Source organism: Gossypium hirsutum, chromosome A12 (assembly GCF_007990345.1).
Source record: "Gossypium hirsutum isolate 1008001.06 chromosome A12, Gossypium_hirsutum_v2.1, whole genome shotgun sequence".
In the NCBI taxonomy this organism is placed as follows: domain Eukaryota; kingdom Viridiplantae; phylum Streptophyta; class Magnoliopsida; order Malvales; family Malvaceae; genus Gossypium; species Gossypium hirsutum.
In genome coordinates, this window is record NC_053435.1 from 31,515,200 (window position 1) to 31,534,616 (window position 19,417).

General features: G+C 33.5%; 1 protein-coding gene across 1 annotated transcript; it reads left to right on the top strand.

Annotated features, from left to right (window-relative positions):
* Positions 1 to 731: 731 nt before the first annotated feature.
* Positions 732 to 5,268, top strand: LOC107951827 (probable methyltransferase PMT26). Its single transcript, XM_016886971.2, has 9 exons — positions 732 to 1,019; positions 1,232 to 2,350; positions 2,441 to 2,590; positions 2,826 to 3,096; positions 3,221 to 3,331; positions 3,420 to 3,597; positions 3,882 to 4,151; positions 4,286 to 4,480; positions 4,802 to 5,268. The coding sequence occupies exons 2-9, from the start codon at positions 1,289 to 1,291 to the stop codon at positions 5,028 to 5,030; spliced, it is 2,466 nt and encodes an 821-aa protein (XP_016742460.2). The 5' UTR covers positions 732 to 1,019; positions 1,232 to 1,288; the 3' UTR covers positions 5,031 to 5,268.
* Positions 5,269 to 19,417: the final 14,149 nt, after the last annotated feature.

Consider the following 19,417-nt stretch of genomic DNA (forward strand, 5'->3'; position numbering starts at 1 on the left):
GATTATGAAAATATTCTTTTGTGGTGGATGCAATAACTTTTAGATATCTTATTAATGTAACAGTTCATGAGAATTTGATATACGTCTAATGATAGTTGTTACAATTTTTATATGAATCACCATATAGTGACGTTTATATTAAAATCTTTGAAAAATTTGGAATGTTAGAAGCATATATAAATTATTAGGAAATTGTTCAATATATTTTCGTAAATATTTATTGAATTGATTTGAACATATGTTTTTATAGAAGGATCGTGATCAAAGTTTATGATGATTATTGTTCAAACTCCTAAAGAGATCAACACATATTTTCCCCAAATTTCTCCTCACTTATGACTTTCAAAAGAATGGCGATATAAATACTTATGTGATGTTTTTATGAGTAGAATAAATACGTGTTATACTTTTTTTACTAAAACAATGTTTTGTCCTATTAGATTTTTCAGATAAGATTTTTAATGAAACAATATGTTATATACATTATAGATACAAGTACTTTTTTCCTTCACTATAATCTTTTTTTTTTAAATTTTATCTATATATATAAAGTTTGAAGAGGATTATAAATATCCTTATTCATCTATCTCTATGTTTTTTTATTGTATTTATTCTCCGTTTCATAACAAAAACATGTTATACAATCTGTAAAATGGCAAAATTGTCATTTGATTAGTGCATCCTCAATCCAATAGTTATTTTTTTGCAAAAATAAAAATACCTCTTATTGATTACGTATGCTATTATCCCACTGATTCCGCGGCTTTTTCCTTTTACCTTGGCCGTCACTTTAGCTCTCTCTACTCTCTTCAACGCCTTGTTTTCTCCTTATATAAACTCTAAAATCTAGTTCCCTTGTATTAAACCATCAATTAGATTTCTTTTTTCTCATTGCTTTTTTCCCCTTAATTTCCATTGACAGCTATAAGCTAGAATTCTTTGCTTAATGCAGAAACAATGAAGCAGTAAAGATAGTTAAGAATTTTCTCTTTCAGATCTCTTCAGTTTTGGATTTTCTGGTAAATTTCGTTTTCTTTGTTTGTTGTAGATCTAGTTGGATTTTGACTAGATCTGGTTGTTTCTGACTATAATTTTGAAATATGTAGTTACTTGTTTATATATGCTAGTGTTTGCTTTTAATTCTATTAGATCTTATTTGAGCTGCATTTTTTTTAATGAATCATTAGCTTTTCGTTGAAATATAGTTTTGAACTTTTATTTTTGAAAATAGATTTCAGGTGTGGAATTTTGAAGTATTGACTAGAAAGGAAGGGAATACTGAGTGATCATGGCGTTAGGGAAATATAGTAGAGTAGATAATAATAATAATAATAATAGGAAATCGTCTTCGAGTTATTGTTCCACTGTCACTATTGTGGTTTTCGTGGGATTATGTTTAGTTGGGATTTGGATGTTGACGTCGTCCTCGGTTGTCCCTGTTCAAACCGGGAACGGATCGGCTGAGGAAAAGAAAAATCAGGTTGAAGATCAGGTTACACCGGTAACCAGTGATAACAATGACAGCAGTAACACCTCAGACTTTGAAGATAACCGCGGGGATTTACTTGATGATGCCACCAAAGGGGACGGGAACGTGAGTTTAGCTGAAAATGATGGTAAAGGTAACTTGAATACACAAGAAAATCAGGATAAAAATGAAGAGACTAAAATGGATGAGTCCAAGAAGCATGATGAGCAGTCAGCTTCAGAAGGTGGAGAGAAAAGTGGTGACGACTCGGGTGGACAAGGGGATTCCCTAGAGAATTCTGATGACAAGAAATCTGATTCGGATGAGACTGACAAGAAATCTGATTCAAATGAGAATGACAAGAAATCTGAAGAGAACAATGAGAAATCTGATCTTGATGATGGTGACAAGAAACAAGATGAAAGCTCCTCCGAAACTAATGGCGATCAGGCGGATAATCAGATAGAAGAGAAGGTTGATCAAAATGATAATAATGAGTTGGAAAAAAGCTCTGATGAACCAAAAGATGATGGTCAGCTGAAAAACCAGAGCTCAAATGAAGTTTTCCCATCTGGTGCTCAATCTGAACTTTTGAATGAAACCGTGACCCAAACTGGATCGTTCTCTACTCAGGCGACAGAATCAAAGATTGAAAAGGAAACTCAGTTATCATCCAAGAAATATAGTTGGAAGCTGTGCAATTCCACTGCGGGGCCTGATTATATCCCATGCCTTGACAATTTCGAAGCAATCAGGCATCTTCCTTCTACTAAACATTATGAACATCGAGAGAGGCACTGTCCAGAAGAACCACCAACCTGCCTTGTTCCTCTTCCTGAACGATATAAGCGTCCAATTGAGTGGCCAAAAAGCAGGGAAAAGGTACTTTAACATAACATGTGCTAGTTCATTTTTTGGCTCTGATATTTGGCTTGATCAGATGCAGTAACAAATATTTTCCTGCCGCGGCAGATTTGGTACTACAATGTTCCCCATACCAAATTGGCACAAATTAAGGGGCATCAGAATTGGGTGAAAGTTACTGGAGAATACCTCACATTTCCTGGTGGTGGAACCCAGTTTAAGCACGGCGCGCTTCATTATATCGACTTCATAGAAGAGGTGAGTGCTCCAAATGAATGTATTGTCTTCACATTTTTGTTCTCTATTATTACAGTGGTAATTCTTATCATACGTGATCAATTGTTATGATATGTCAGTATGTTTCTTGTAAGGCATCTGCTATTTTGATTTCTGTAATCTATCATCATATATTAGTTTGTTCATGGTTGATATTATATCCTCTTGCAATTTGTTCTCTCAATATGTGCTTAATTTTTTACTTCTTGTTCTTCAGTCTGTGCCTGATGTAGCTTGGGGAAAACGGTCTCGCGTAGTATTGGATGTTGGATGTGGGGTTGCCAGCTTTGGAGGTTTTCTTTTTGACAGAAGTGTTGTTGCCATGTCCTTTGCACCAAAAGATGAACATGAAGCTCAAGTACAATTTGCACTTGAAAGGGGAATTCCTGCTGTGTCTGCTGTGATGGGTACTAAGAGACTTCCCTACCCTGGCAGAGTATTTGATATTGTTCATTGTGCACGATGTAGAGTTCCATGGCACATAGAAGGTACTTACAACCTTATTTTTAAGTATTTAGTTATAAGCCATCTTGGATTCATAGTAATCAGTCACTGGAGTGTACCTTATGAATTTTCAGTGCTTGAACATTCACCAGTCTTAGCAATATGCAGGTGGTAAACTCCTCTTGGAGCTGAATCGTGTCCTGCGACCTGGTGGTTTCTTTGTGTGGTCTGCTACTCCAATTTATCAGGACAAGACTGAAGATGTTGAAATCTGGGAAGGTATATTTACATTGTACCATCTCTGGGTCTTGTGTGAGAAATCTATCGTGTGTAACAACTTCTCAATTTATATGTGGATTTTCTGCAGCTATGGTTGAACTAACAAAATCAATGTGCTGGGAGCTTTTAAACAAAACTAGTAAGGATGCAGTAAATGGGGTGGCTGTAGCAGCATTTAGGAAGCCTACTTCTAACGACTGCTACGAGCAACGGTCAAAACAAGAGCCTCCACTCTGTCCTGAGTCTGATGATCCAAATGCGGCATGGTATTATTTCTTGCATGTAAAAGCTATATTCTGGCTAAAAAACAAATTAATACTTTGTAAGATGACACCAGAAATAGCCGCTGACTTACTAGCAATATGCTAACTTGCATCCAGTAAAGCTATAGCGAATACGTATCTGTGTATATGTATTGGTATTAAGAGCAGAAAGTGTACCATCTTTCCAATAAGAATGTCTTTAGGCATTTCACTGTACTTTGGACTAAATTTAGATCTCTTGCAATATAGCTATCAAAAGAGCCATTTGATTTGATTCTTATTTACAGGAATGTGCCCCTGCAAGCTTGCATGCACAAAGTGCCAGTAGATGCTTCAGAACGTGGGTCTCAGTGGCCTGAGCGATGGCCAGAAAGGTTGGAAAAATCACCTTATTGGTTGAGTTCCCAAGTTGGAGTTTATGGCAAAGCAGCACCAGAGGATTTTGCTGCAGACAATGAGCACTGGAAACGGGTAGTAACTAAGTCATACCTAAATGGGATGGGAATAAGCTGGTCATCTGTCAGAAATGTCATGGACATGAATGCTGTTTATGGAGGGTATGCAACAAATATACATATATATATATCCTATATTTCCATGAAGTAGGAAGGATATAATGGTTTGACAGTTAACACTTTCTGTTCTATGGCTTCATCTTCTTTCCTAGATTCTGACTGTGGTATGCTTGCAGATTTGCTGCTGCACTAAAAGATTTGAGTTTATGGGTCATGAATGTGGTCCCAATTGACTCTCCAGATACGCTTCCCATAATATATGAAAGAGGTCTATTTGGCATGTATCATGATTGGTGTGAATCGTTTAGCACCTATCCAAGGTCTTACGATCTTCTCCATGCCGACCATCTATTCTCAAAGCTTAACAAGAGGTTTGTATCAATGTTTTTCTCTTTCCTACTCCACTTACCTTGATTTACTACCAATTCTCCTATATTCTTGTTGATGGCTCCTCACAATATTAAAATAATTATCAGCTTTCAACCATGATCCTGAAATGTTTTCTTTATTCATTTTTCTTTGAATAATCAATTCATCAACATTCCGTTCTGTTCCATTAGCCTTTATATCATATAAGGATTAGTATTGAATCCCCATTTCTGGTGGAAGCTTTTTCCTGAAAAGACATTTTCCATAATATGATATTCACCATCTGCTCCTGCCTAACTATGCAATGGTTTATGGACATGTAGGTGCAATTTGGTGGCCATTGTTGCAGAGGTTGACAGAATACTAAGACCAGAAGGGAAACTTATTGTTCGAGACAACGTTGAGACCATTAACGAGCTCGAGAATATGTTGAAGTCTATGCAGTGGGAAGTGCGTATGACATACTCGAAGGACAAGGAAGGCCTGCTCTGCGTCCAGAAATCCATGTGGCGACCTAAGGAGGTAGAGACGATCAAATATGCCATTGCTTAGGCAAATGCTATCTGTTAATTGATGATGTTTGTCGGCACGATTAGATATTCTTTTTGTTAAGGTTTTGCTAATTGCAATTCATGGTGCTTGTATCATGTTAAATAGGGCTTTTCTTTAGTATTGCATACGTTGCTTCTTTTGTTTTTTATTCCTTTATCTTATAAGTTTGGTGTCCAAATCTTCATGTAATGTGCTGTAGACTTTTAATTTAATTCCTTATGGGCTCATTTAAAACAAATCTTCATCGTCTGTTCAACTTGAACTAGAGTTTATTTTTTGGTTGGATTTCAAGGTCATATTTTCATCTTAAAAAGTTTTTCAGATACTAGAATTCATTCCCTCCACTCTGCGGGTAACAAATAACTTTTTTAAGTAATAAATTTTATAAAGGTAACTATAGTTTGAAAGAAAAATGTTGTGTTTTGTGTTTATTTATTTATTTTTTATATCTTTTAAAGTTAGGGTTGGTTTACATATAAAAGGTTTTTTCTGTGTTTGTTTCATAGAAAATAGTTTAGTAAATGAAAAATGATTTACAGGTCAACGGGGAAATAAGTTTTTTTTGTTGTAAAATGATTTATTTTTTTAAAAAAGTGCAAAGTCATGGAAAAGAATTCTTGTAGAAATATTTAAAATTATTAAGATATTATATTTTTTAATATTATTAAACATACATATGAATTAATATAATTAATATGATTTATTGTTTTAATAAATTATTTAATATTTTAATTTTATTTTAATAATAAATTTTAAAAATAATAAATTTAAATAATATTCTTCACATATTATTAAAAATATTTAATATTAATATTTTAATAATAAATATTTATTACAATTATAAATATATTAATAATATAAATGTTTTGTAGTATAAAGGTTAAAATATGTCAATCTATGTACTCTTTATAAATTTACAATTTAGTCTTTGTACTTTTATTTTCAAGAACTTAGTCTCTATTTTTTATATTTGAAAATCAAGTTTAATTGTTGACATTGTTAAATTTTTTTGTCAATTTTTTTGATGTCACATTTTTAAATAAAAAATACTTACTTAGTCGTCATGTAACTAAAAAATGACATTCTAATGAACCAGAATGTAACAAATATTTTTAATATATGCAAAAACAATGTGAAATATAAATTCATATATAAATAAAATAAATTTAACTAAATAATGAAATGATAACAAAATATCAAACGTATGTTTATTTTATTGAAAACAATTTTTATGAGATATTTTTAAAAAAAATTATTAAACAACAAAAAATATTTTATACAAATTTGTCTAAATACTAAAAAAATATTAAATTAATATTAAATTGAAAGCAAATCATTTTTCAAAAATTATTTTTAGTGAAAGAAACAACTGGTGATCTTAAAATAAGAGTGGGGGGTTGTTTTATACACGAGTAAATTATAGATACGAGGCAAACAAAATTGCTTATAATGAGTTAATCATGGGACGTTTAATCTCACAATAATTACTTTTATTTGTAAAAAGGACAGAAAAAACAAGATGCGCTATTTTGAGTCTACAAATTAATTCGGTTTCCATCAACTTAGTCAAGATCAAACTAAGACATTCTCTTTTATAAGTAGTGTTCTTTTGCTGGTATTGGAAAAGCTTGGTTTGCAGCAAATAAAACTCGATTTATCTTCTGTTGGAATTGTGAATAGAACATATAGTTTATGAGTAGAATATGTGAAACGCAACAAATAATTTTAACTTAAACCAAAGTTTATTTGTTGATAAAATGTCAACCAAGATGATCCAAGTCAAAAATACCACACTCCACTTTAATCGTCCCAACTTATTCTCTTAAATGCTGTTCGAACAAGAAATAAAACAATTGCACCATTAACAGTTAAAATCCGAAAGATCTCCCGCTTTGACATTTGAACAAAATATATCATAATTAATAAACAGCCATCAATGAAACTCCCCCTAAATGTCATGCCAAAGAACTCCCCTTTTAACATATAAGAGACAAATGAGTCTTCCCCTTACACATAGCATCGTGCTAAAGCTCTCCTTTTCAATGTGAACCAAATAAGATTCAAAATACTTAACATGAGCATAGCAAATTAATCATCAGTCAATAACACAACAACATTCAACATCATCTCTACTTTTGTCAAAATTTATAAAGGGGTAACCAAAAAAAAAAAAGTACAAGAATAGACTTTGATATAACAATATTGGTTCTATCAGTCTGGTCAATTCAATTGAATAAACTATTAAAATAAAAATATTAAAAATTGAGAATTAGATAAACTAATCTTATCGCCAAGTTCAATTGATCTGATTTACACCTACTTGTTATTCAATTGTAACATACCTCACCTGTTCCAAGCGACTAGGATAGATGGGAAGTACCACTGAAGCATGTACAAGTAAGAAATCTTGAATTTATTTAAGAATTATAAGTTTAAAACACTTTTACAAAATAATTAAAACATATTTAGGTGAATTAAAAATTTTAAAAACAATTTAAAATCACTTAGAATTTATTTGAAGGTGATCAAAACCCAAAACGGGCCCCAAATGGTCAAAACAACTTGAAAAAAGTGCAGGGTTGCTACAGGGGTGCGGCGTGACTCATTGAGTTAACGAGATTACGATGAGGTGAAGTACAAAGTCGCGACATTACAACTTCGTTGTCATGACGTGACTCGCTGAGTTCACTCAAAAACACTTCAAATGTTTTGCAAAGTCTTTCTATTCATGTTATGCATAAAGTATACTTAAAAAACTCTCAATTACATATAAAACTACTACAAAACACTTTCACAACCAATGATCTTGAAAGTAAATTATTCATGCATATCATTGACTAACCAAAAGTAGAATAGTATAGTGAAATACTAGTAGAGCTTCCAAGCTCACATTTAAATAACATTCAACAAAAAAACCGAGTAATATGAAATTAATATATTTAAATATAGACACCTTAATACATGCCACAACTAAAATTATGCCATTTCCATACTCTTGAAGATCTAAATAATAGTGTGATGTCTTGAATTTGCCTTAGCTTCCCAAATCTATAAATCAACAATCTACACGCAAAAAAAAAAATAGCACAAAAGCATAATTCATTGAGGTAGCTAAGTTAATAGTTACCCTTTTGGTCAAAGGTAAGCACAATACAAAATAAGAATCATCGAGGTTACTTTTAAAACAAAAATGATAAGTAACATCATATAAGCACATTTCATAAAGAGATGGTCAACTTTAATCATCTTATAAACTAGAGTAACAAGAATGCTTTAATTCAATTCATTTCATAAATCTCATTAATTCATATATTATCATTCGTACTTACAAATGTGTAATTATTGCATTTTAATAGACATTCTTAAATTCATTCATCTTATTATTCCCTTCACAACCTTAGTAAAATAAGACTAGGATACTTAGGAATTCCATCCCACACAACCAATTAAATATATAATCATTGCATAAATGTGCATTCTAACCAATACAACAAAGATATACTAAAAGTGCTCCATCCTACACAACCAAGGTTCTTAATGTAACATCCCGAATTAGGGTCTAATCAGAACAGTGATTTTGAAACCATAAATCTGAAGTAGAAATAATTAATTTATAATCATTTTGAGGTCTATGATATAATTGCATGCTTATGTGAAAATTTCATGAAGAAATTTCATGGAAAAAGTGTCCAATTTGACATTTAGGACTAAATTGTAAAAGTTGCAAAATGTGAGTTCTAGAAGCTTTAAGTATGAAATTGGCATGGATTTTTTATTAGAGGTCCTTAAATAGAAATTTGTCCAATTTTTATTTTTATGGACAAAAATGGGCACGAATAGGAAAAACTTGAAAGACAGGCTTTAAGGGCATTTTTGTCATTTGATTAATAAAAGAATAAAAAGGGAAAAATAAGTCAAAAATTGTGTCCATCTTCCTCCTCCTTATTCGAAATTCTCAAGGAGCCGTAGCTAGGGTTTTGTTCATCTTTTCAAGCTCGATTGTAAGTACACCCTAGCCCCGTTTTTAATGTTCTTTATGTTTTTGAGATCTTTGAAGCATGATCTAGCTATTTCTACCATTATTTTAAGCTAGGGTTCATGTTCAAAAACTTACCCATGTGTGACATACATGTATTTTGGTGTTTAATGGAGGAATATGAAAGTTTGATGCATGATAAACATCTTTTACTAAGTGATTTTTTATAAAAATACCTAAAAATGACATTTTTGTAAAAGTTGTAGAATAGGTGGTTTAAAATCTAATTTGAAAGAAAATGTGGGATGATATAAGTATGATATAAGTTTTGCTAGGCTTGGGTAGCAAAGAAAATGAACACATTTCATTTTATGAGCCTAGGGGCTAATTTGTAATTATGTGAAAGTTTAGGGGAAAAATTGCAATTTTTCCAAAGTATGATTTATGGAATATTTTGAACAATGTGATAATTAAATAAGAATTTTTTTTATTATAGATAAAGAAAAACGGAGTCCGAACCTAAACCGAGGAAAGAACAAGGTTGTGGACTAAATCGAATAGTAGTCATATTTTGGGTATTGAGGTAAGTTCGTGTGTAAATGATGCAACATTACATCATTATGTTTTTAATGCTTTAATATTGCATGAATTGTGTAATTGTCTTTGTGGATTTAATTAATGATGACTCGGTGACAATTCGACGAAGTTTGATATTTCGAAACCCCGGTTGAACCTTAGGATTAGTTAGGATACAAATGTCATGACATTAAGGTTATGTACGATCCCATGTAAGACCATGCTTGAGACATGGCTTTGGAATCAATATGAAATTTCGTGTAAGACCATAGCTGGGCTATCGGTATCGATATGAGATCCCATGTAAAACCATGTCTGGGACATGACATTGGCATCGATCTACGATCCCACGTAAGACCATGTTTGGGACATGGCATTGGCATCGATATGTGATCCCATGTAAGCCATATTCGGGATATGGCATTGGTATTCTACTATGTTTATGAGAATTCTCGAGTATCTTTAGTAATTCCAAGTGGTTCAACTTGTAATCCAAAGATTATGTCAAAGAGATGACAATGTATGATCATGTTGAAAGGGTACGGGTACGTACACAAAGCTCATAAATATTGAGATTATGAATCGATGAGACCTCGGTAAGATGTGAATGAATGGATTATGATCATAAGTCTTATTGTACATTATGCAAATGGCATGACTTAAAATGTAACTATGATACTTGATGACATTATGATAAATATTATTATGTTATGTGTATAATAATGCATGGTTAATGTTGTTAATTATTTACCTGCAAACTTACTAAGCTTTATGCTTACTCCCCTTTCTTTTCCATTTCCTTATAGTGTCGCCAAGCTAGCTTAGGGATGGAAGGACGTTAGAGTTCGATTCACACTATCAAACTAATCTTTTGGGTATAGTGAATTTAAGTATTTTGAGTATGGCATGTATAGGGACTTGGTCTTTTTGTTATATGTCATATTGGTTTAGCCAAATGTGTTGGCTTATGATGATATTGATTCATTTTGTATAAGGCCATGAGATGTGGCTCATATTGATTATTGGGTTGTAAACCTATTCATATATGCATACATGTGCGTATGCAATTGTGATGTGGTTGGTTGTTGTGAGTACGTGATGAGATGTGTTGTGGCTATGATTGTTTGTTGATGGAATTGTGAGTGAATAGTATGATGACAACTAAGGCATGAGTATGTTAAATGAAAGTAATCTACAAAGTAATATATACCACTTAGTGCATGCAAATTTATAAAATTTGGCTTGACCAAGTATGAAGTCTTATGCATGTTTTAGTAAAGATGAAATGATCATGACCATGTCTTATTTATGTAAGTTTAAGTGCTCAATTATGTCATGTTTAATTGCCTTTGAACTCATGTAGGTGTTTGTGTAAATAAGGGTGGCAATTGGCTTGGAAAATAGCCTCAAAGTTGTCTACACGGATAGACACACGGGCATATGTCTAGGCCGTGTGTGACACACGGTCTGCCCTATGGGCGTGTGGTCCGGCCGTGTATCCCTTGCACCCTAATTAGGTAAAACAGAATGCTATGTAGTAAACACACGGGCAGAGACACGGTCGTGTGTCTCAGCTGTGTGAAGGACACGGCTGTGTGTCTTGGCCGTGTGAAGGACACGGCCGCAGGACATGAGCATGTGCCCAAGCCATATGAAGTTTGCACTTAATTTTTGGAATTTAATTCGCCAAACGGCCTAAGCACACGGGCGTGTGACTTGGCCGTGTGACCCTAATTGTGTTGATGACGTCATAAATAGAGAGTTACACAGGCTGAGGACACGGGCGTGTCCCAAGCCACACAACCTACCCACACGGGCGTGTGACCCTGTTTCATGAAAATTTTCTAAGTTTTTCCAAAGTTTTCTAAAGTTATCTATTTGTCCCGAACTATGCCTGATGTATGCTTTGGGCCTCGTTGCCCTATATAAGGGACAATTTGTATATGAATGAATGGATTTAATTGGAGCAAAATTTTATGGCCCGATTTTGTATGTAGCTTGTGATTAAGTCCAGTAATACCTCGTATCCTGTCCCGGCGTCGGGCACTGGTAAGGGGTGTTACACTTAAAGAGAACATTCTTTGGCCCATATTGAATGTCAAGCCAAAATAACAATACCAATCTCCACGTCTCCACATAACCCAAACATACGATAATAGTCCCTATTGGAATTCCAACCGTGTTCTAAACCTTCTACCAAGTTACAAGGGCATTACTCAATCAACATATTAATGTAACATTTCCAAAAGTCTTAGAAGTCTCATAGCACATTATGAGCTTGTTCATGCTATTAATTCTCGTACCATTAATTCAACAAAGAACACCTTTAACTTTCAAACATTCTTAGCCTACCATTAACCTTACACAAATTCCATATATCACTATCAATCAAATATATAATCACATTTCATACATACTCTTGTATTTACATTTATCTTTCATGTTTAAATATATGTTTGCATCAATCAATAACCATTTAAGTAACCCAAACATAAATGTTACATTTTTCTTAATTAATCTTTTTAATTTATTAAATAACATATTATTAAACTAAATAACACCTACAACAAAGTAATTATAGTAAGTTCCATAAGAACTTACCCAAAATCAACAAAAAGGATGGAAAGCTTCCAACTTTCCACTTCAATCTACAATTTTTTCCTTGCCTTTGTGATGCGAGTCTCAAGGCCCAAAATCAAGCTCATGAATGTGATGGGCTCAAATTCCTCAAGACCCAATAATGAGGTCGAAGGCCAATCAAATCCAAGAAAAATTGAACAAGACCATCCAAGACTTCGTTACTAAGGCCTTAGATGCGCACACAATCAACAACTCAAGATTCACTTTCTTGTTTTCAAGAAAATCAATAAACTGAATCTTGGTCCAATTTTTTTGTTTCAAACAATTTCAAGAATAAAAAAAATCAAGATTTCAAATCTTGGAAATCTTGGTCCAAGAAACTAAATCTTGCAGCCAAGGCACATTGGATTTCATGTACAAGCTTGAATGAGCCAATTTCGAGAGCAAATGGATCACAAGACCAGGTTCTTAAAAAAATGGGCCATTAAGATGTCTATAAGCCCATCCTAAAGTTTGGAAAATAATTTAATTGAATATCAGGCCAAATGATCATGTAAGAATTCAACCCAAGGAGCCCATTTAATTCCTTTGGCCGAATTCCCATTAAAAGTCTACACTTAGAATTATTTTTTTTTAATTTGATGAGTTGTCATGTTAGTTATTCCATTAGGGTTAGAAAAAATTATTTTGGGGGCCTATAGTATGGCTATCCACCCTTATGGAAGAACAATTGATTTATGTTTTTTTTTGAGTTAATAATAATTTCTTTGCGTTTTTCTTCAAGAATTGCTCATGAATTTCTTTTAGAAGTTGTTTTAACAATCTTTCAAGTTGTGAGAATCATCTTCAAGCTTTTTCTTGCTAAGATCTCTTTCTTGGAGGGGGAATTAGAGCCATTGAAAGGAGTTGTGGATTCTTAATGTTTCTAAGGTTCTTAGGACGTCATATTCTATTTTCTACCCTTAATTTATTGTTTCTTGCTTATTTAAGTTAGTTCTTGCTGTTTTGGCTTGCTGATGTTATTGATTTTCATTCTAGGTTAACGTTGCTTCAAAAAAGAAGTTCTTCTATCTTGTTCCATCAGGAAACATATCAAAATTAGGAGTTTTAATTTGTTCTTATTGTTTCAAATATTCTTGCATAAAACATTTTGCTTTTGTCTTTAAAATCACTTCTAACAAATTTGTTTGTGTTTTGTTTTTCCAGATCTGGTTGGGGCATTTTCTTGAGGTCCAAGGATGATTCTTACAATCCAAAAAACCCTAATTCGTTCTTTATTGGACTCTTTACTAGCCGGTTCGTCTTTCTTTTGTTTTAATTTCGTTTGACTCCCTTTTGTGACAACTAATATGTTTCCGTTATTTCTCGTTTCTGTTTATGTTCATCTAGATATCTAGGTTAAATCTGTGACTTTGACAAATTTTATGATCCGCTTCCGCATTCGTCCATCTCATTCCTTATCATTTTGTTGAGAACCTTGTTCTTCATCAAAAAAATTTTATCACAAAATAAACAAGCATAACATGAAAACTCATAACAACACATAAATGCAACATTAAATAGGAATTTAAATGGCTCAACAAAATAATGCTCATAAATATGAAATGGAGTGTCAAAATGGCATAAAATCACAAAAACTCACCTTAACTTCACTTTCTCACTCAACGTATTACTTCTCTCATGAGAGTTCAAAACCTTAAGTTTGTGAATGATGAGATTGATGAGGATTTTTAGTTCATTTATGGTTTCTAAGGAGTGATTTAGCAAGAAAGTAAAGAAAAGTGGGAGATTGCAAAAAAAATGAGTAGAAAATGAAAAGAGATTCAAGAAGAACCTTTCTTATTGTTTCTCTTCCATGGGTGACTGAACAAGCTAATATGGGGGGGTCTTCTTCCTTCTTTTTGTGCTTTAATCTATTTAATATGTTAGCTTGGTCAAATAATCAAAGGCTGTTAAAAAGAATGTGATAAAATTGCAATTTAAGACTTATTTCATAATCAATTGTTCTAAAAATCATCTCATCATCCATATCAACATAAAAATTAATATTCTACCATAGTTTGGTTTTGTATGAACAAAATATCTTCAATAGAAAAATTATCATTTTGCCCACCAGCTCGTATTTTTATCCGATTGACCCGAAACTTTAAAAATAGCTCAAAATGCTTCTCAATGGACTCCTAATACTCTATGAAAATTTAAAACTAATAAAATTGAATCTTTTATCTAATTTACAAATAAAGTCATTATAAAAATTTTGTATGGTTTACCGAATTTGGGTCATTACAACTCTCCCCTCCTAATAAAAATTTCGTCCTAAAATTTACATGAATCAAATAATTATAGATTTTGTTGCCTCATCACTTCCTCACTTTCCCAAGTGACATTATCCATATTATGATTACGCCATAGTACCTTAACCAAAGGTATTCTCTTGTTACTTACTTCTTTGATTTCTCGAGCCAAAATCTTAATAGGTTCCTCCTCGTACGTTAAGTTAGAATGAAGTTTAATCTCCTTAGGTTTTACAATGTGAAACGGATCAGATCGATATCTCCTAAGCATTAAAACATGGAATATACTATAGATTTTTTTCTAATTTCGGGGGTAACTCTAACTGATACACTACTAGTCCAATACATTCGAGTATCTCATAAGGCCCAATAAGTCTCGAGTTAAGCTTCCTCTTTTTACCGAACCATAGAACTTGTAACAACCCGATTTTGGGCCTAGTCAGAACAGTGGTTTCGGGACCACAAATATAATGTCGGAGAAATTATTTTAATATTATTTTATGTGTTATAGCATGATTATATGAGTGTTTGAAATTTTTGGTGAATTAATTTCAGTGGTTGCATGCTTAATTTTGAAAAAGGACTAAATCACATAAAGTGTGAGAGTTTTGTTCTACTAGCTAAATGTGTCAAAAAGCTATGGAACATTAAAGTAGAGATCCTTATTGAGTAAATAGACCAATAAAATATTAGTGGCTGGACATGGAGCCTTAATTTAGTGAATGGTCAAATGTTAGGTGACTTAATTGATAATAAAATAATAAACCTAAAGGACTAGCTATCATCTTTTTCATTCTTTCTCTTCACCACTGAAAATTACAACAAAAAGGGGAGTTTTGAAGCTTGAAAATTTTAGCCACTTGGTTTTTTTACAAGTAAGTGATTTTGATGGTCTTTCTTGATGATTTTTGTATTTTTAGGACCCTTGTAGTATAAGCTAACTAATGGGGGGACTATTTTGCAAAATAGTTGAGAGTCTAGGGTGTTGCCATTTGAGTGCTCATGTTGTTTGCTGAAATTTTTATGGAAGAAAATGAATTATGGTTGTTAAATAAATAACTTTTGTGAAGTGGCTTTCATGAAAAACCCTAAAAAGAGGTCATTTTGTAAAAGTTATAAAATAGGTGGTAAATGTGTGAAATAATTGAAATTGTAAGATGCTATAGGCTTAATGTAAATCATTTTACGAGCCTAGGGACTAAATTGTAAAAAAAAAGAGAGTTTAGAGGCAAAACGTTCATTTTTACAAAGTAGGAATTTTGGAATATCTTGATTTATGTGATGATTAAATAAATAAATGTTGTCATTATAGATCAAGAAATACGGAATCTGGACCTAGACCGGTGGAAAACCAAGCTAGTGGACTAAATCAAACTAGTCGCCCATATTCTGTATACCGAGGTTAGTTGCACGTAAATATCACAATTCTATTGTTATTATGCATTGAATAATTGACATTGCATGGAATGTTCGATTTTTGTGATGTGGTAAAACTCCCTGTTGAACCGTGAGAATAGATCGAATATCCATGCCATGATACTAAGGTTATATGTGAGACAGTGTAAGACCATGTCTGGGACATGGCATTGACTTCGATATGTGAGCCAGTGTAAGACCATGTTTGGAACATGGCATCGACATTGTTGTATGAGACAGTGTAAGACCATGTTTGGAACATGTCATCGGCATTGTTGTATGAGCTAGTGTAAGACCATGTTTGGAAAATGGTCTTGGCATTGTTATGAGAGCTAGTGTAAGACCATGTCTGGGACATGGCATCGACGCCAATATAAGAGAACCAGTGTAAGACCATGTCTGTGACATGGAATCGGAATCTTACCCTTTTGTAGGAGGCTTATCGGGTATCCTTTATTATTCCAACTGGTTCAACGGATGATTTAAAGATTATGTCACTATTGAGAAAAGTTATGATTATGTTGCAAGTGGTACAGGTACCTACACAAGACCCATGAGAATAAAATTATGTGGTTAAAAGTATGAAATAATGAAAGATATGGACTGCTGGAAGTCTCTATGAAATTCGGCTATCATGGGTTATGGCCTAATTGTACAATTTTGCATTTTTATGTGTTAAGGATTAAATTGCAAAATAGTCAATAGTCTAGGGGAAAAATTGTAAATTAGTCAAAATGAATGTTTTAGGCTAAATTGAATTGAATGAATGTTTGAATGAGTTAATTTGATATTATATAGATCAAGATAAGCAAATACCGGAACTAGATCAAGGAAAATAAAAAGTGGACGAATAGCCGATGACATACGGCCTTGTTTAAGCTTAAGAAACTCTTTAAGTTTTTGATCGATGAATCTCTGACTGATATATTTCTTTTAAAATTCAGCTTGAAAGAAATCCCAAGTAACCTGTTCACTCGGAACCACATATGTCAAAGTCTTCCACTAATAGTACGCCGTATCTCTCAGAAGGGAAATAACGCATTTTATGCATTCTTCAGGATTTAATGATAATTCGTTAAACACTCTTATTGTGTTCTCTAGCCAAAACTCAGCTTTTTCAGCATCATCGCTCATTGCAGCTCAGAACTCTTCAGCCTCATATTTTCTAATCTTATCAACTAGTGGTCTACTTAACTGAACTGGATTCACTGGTGGCATAATAGAAGTTTGAAGAGAATTAACCGGGGGTGGAGGTTGTTGTATAGCCGGATTGGTTCTAATATATTGAGTAAACCAATCATTCATCATCTAAAAGAAGGCTTGTTTAGCCTCACCATCACAGTTACTCGTAGCCAGTTGAGAATCAGATGGCACCGTCCCTTGAGCGGGAGCAGGCGCATTGCTTTCGACATCGTCCGCTACGGCTTTTTCGGGATCCATTTACTATATAAAAGCACATTTCAATGTCAAGATTCATCACACTATCGCAATTCAAAAATTATGGCATGTATAGCTAGACTGACAAACATTATGGCTGTCCTAGAACCGACTAAACTATAGCTTTGATGCCAATAAAATGTAACACCCCTAACCTGTACCCGTTGCTGAACTAGGGCTAAAGGCATTACCTGACAAAATCAAAATGTTACCGGACAAAATCAAAATGTTAACATTCATTTAATAAGCACCGAAGCATTAAACATCAATCATTAATATAGAGTCCCTTATATAGGTCATCGAGACCTTAAACATGTAATAGAAAGGCGTCGGGACTAAACCGAACATATACAAAATTTCTCCAAAATTTAAACATTTTTCAAACAAGTACAGGTTACACGCCCGTGTGAATAGGCCGTGTGCCTTACAAGACATTAGACACGCTCGTGTGCTTTGGCCGTGGTCGAATCTGACTTGGGCCACACGATTAGCCATACGCCAATGTGCCTTGGCTGTACTTGAGCCTAACTTACAATTGAAGGGTACCCCAGGGGACACACGGCCATGCAACATAACCGTGTGTCGCACACGGCTGAGACACATGCCCGTGTCCCTTCCCGTGTGGACAAAAATAGGCCATTTGAATAGCCAACTTGCCACCCCAATTGTGTCAAACCTACAAGCTCCAAACCAAGTATATTTGTACAACATTATATGACCAATTTACAACCAAAACATAAGTTTCAACTTCATAACCAAACCTTATCATAATCACATCCATACTAAACCATGTTACATGGCTAAATTTATACAATCACAAAACATAGTCTAAACACTTCTAGCCTATACATGCCATACTTTAATATATACATTTTCAAAGTACCAAAATGAGATTCGATAGTGTGGTGACAATCCTCGACAATCCCCGAGCTCACAGTAGCTTCGATATCTATAAAACAATGCAAACATACACAGAGTAAGCTTTCAAAAGCTTAGTAAGCTCGTACCAAAAATCATCAATAGATTATAAAATAGAAAACATCAACACATGAGTACTTATTAATTCTCAATTCATCTATCAATTCCATGCCAACACAATTCATATGTTTATACCAATTTAATGAACTTCATATGCATAACATCATCTATCACATAGGCATCATACATACCTGAACCTTCCCGTATTTATTCATTTTCATTCTCACCTATCGTTCGGATATTTTAAGACTCTCTGAAGATTAATCATGCTTTAACATCTGCACACTTAGTGCTTTAAGGGTTAGCCGAAGCTAGAACGATTTTCGCACACTTAGTGCCATCTCAATTAACCGAAGCTATCTCGGTATCGCACACTTAGTGCCTCATATAGCCGAAGCTATTTTGAATTGCACACTTAGTGCCAAATACACTTGATTTATCATCTTATTCAACCATAATCAATTTTATATATAATCTATGTATAATTCAAGCATCAAAAATATATTTGTAAAATCATGTTTTACGTACGAACTTACCTCATACTTGGAATTATCGACTCGGATTTTTTACTTAATAACCTTTGACTTCCCTCGGTCTAAATCTGAATTCCTCTATTCTTGATCTTTAATCAAGCTTTATCATGGCCAAACATTCAAAGCTCAAGAACCTTATTATTTTCTTCTATTTTCGGCTGAACAAGGATGAATATAACATATTACCATTTTGCCCATGATTAATAAACATTTAAAACATTAACATATAAGGCCATTTTAGTCCACTTTCAATATAAATGGCATATTAACAACATAAGGACCTCATAGTTATAAAGCGAAGTCAAATAAGCACTTTTAACAAGCAGCAGGCAACTTTTACATTTTACGCGATTAGGCCCTTTTATGAAATTGAACAAAGAAACATTGAAATTTTCATACGAGACTTTCACACATGCTAATTCACACATCATAGACACAGAAAATAATATTTAAACATTTCTCTGACTCGGATTTGACTATTCCGACTAGGGTCTAAATAGGAATGTTATGGAGATGCTCACATTTGAGCTACTCACGGGCCTTTTTATCAAGTCAGGACCCGGACCCCATAGCTATCATGTAACGTATGCTCATTGA

Bases quoted from the DNA above. Each gene is read 5' to 3' on its own strand.
- LOC107951827 (XM_016886971.2), top strand. From the start codon at position 1,289: ATGGCGTTAGGGAAATATAGTAGAGTAGATAATAATAATAATAATAAT. The intron at 3,097-3,220 runs GTACTTACAACC...AGCAATATGCAG, and splicing joins AGTTCCATGGCACATAGAAG to GTGGTAAACTCCTCTTGGAG. The intron at 3,332-3,419 runs GTATATTTACAT...GATTTTCTGCAG, and splicing joins AGATGTTGAAATCTGGGAAG to CTATGGTTGAACTAACAAAA.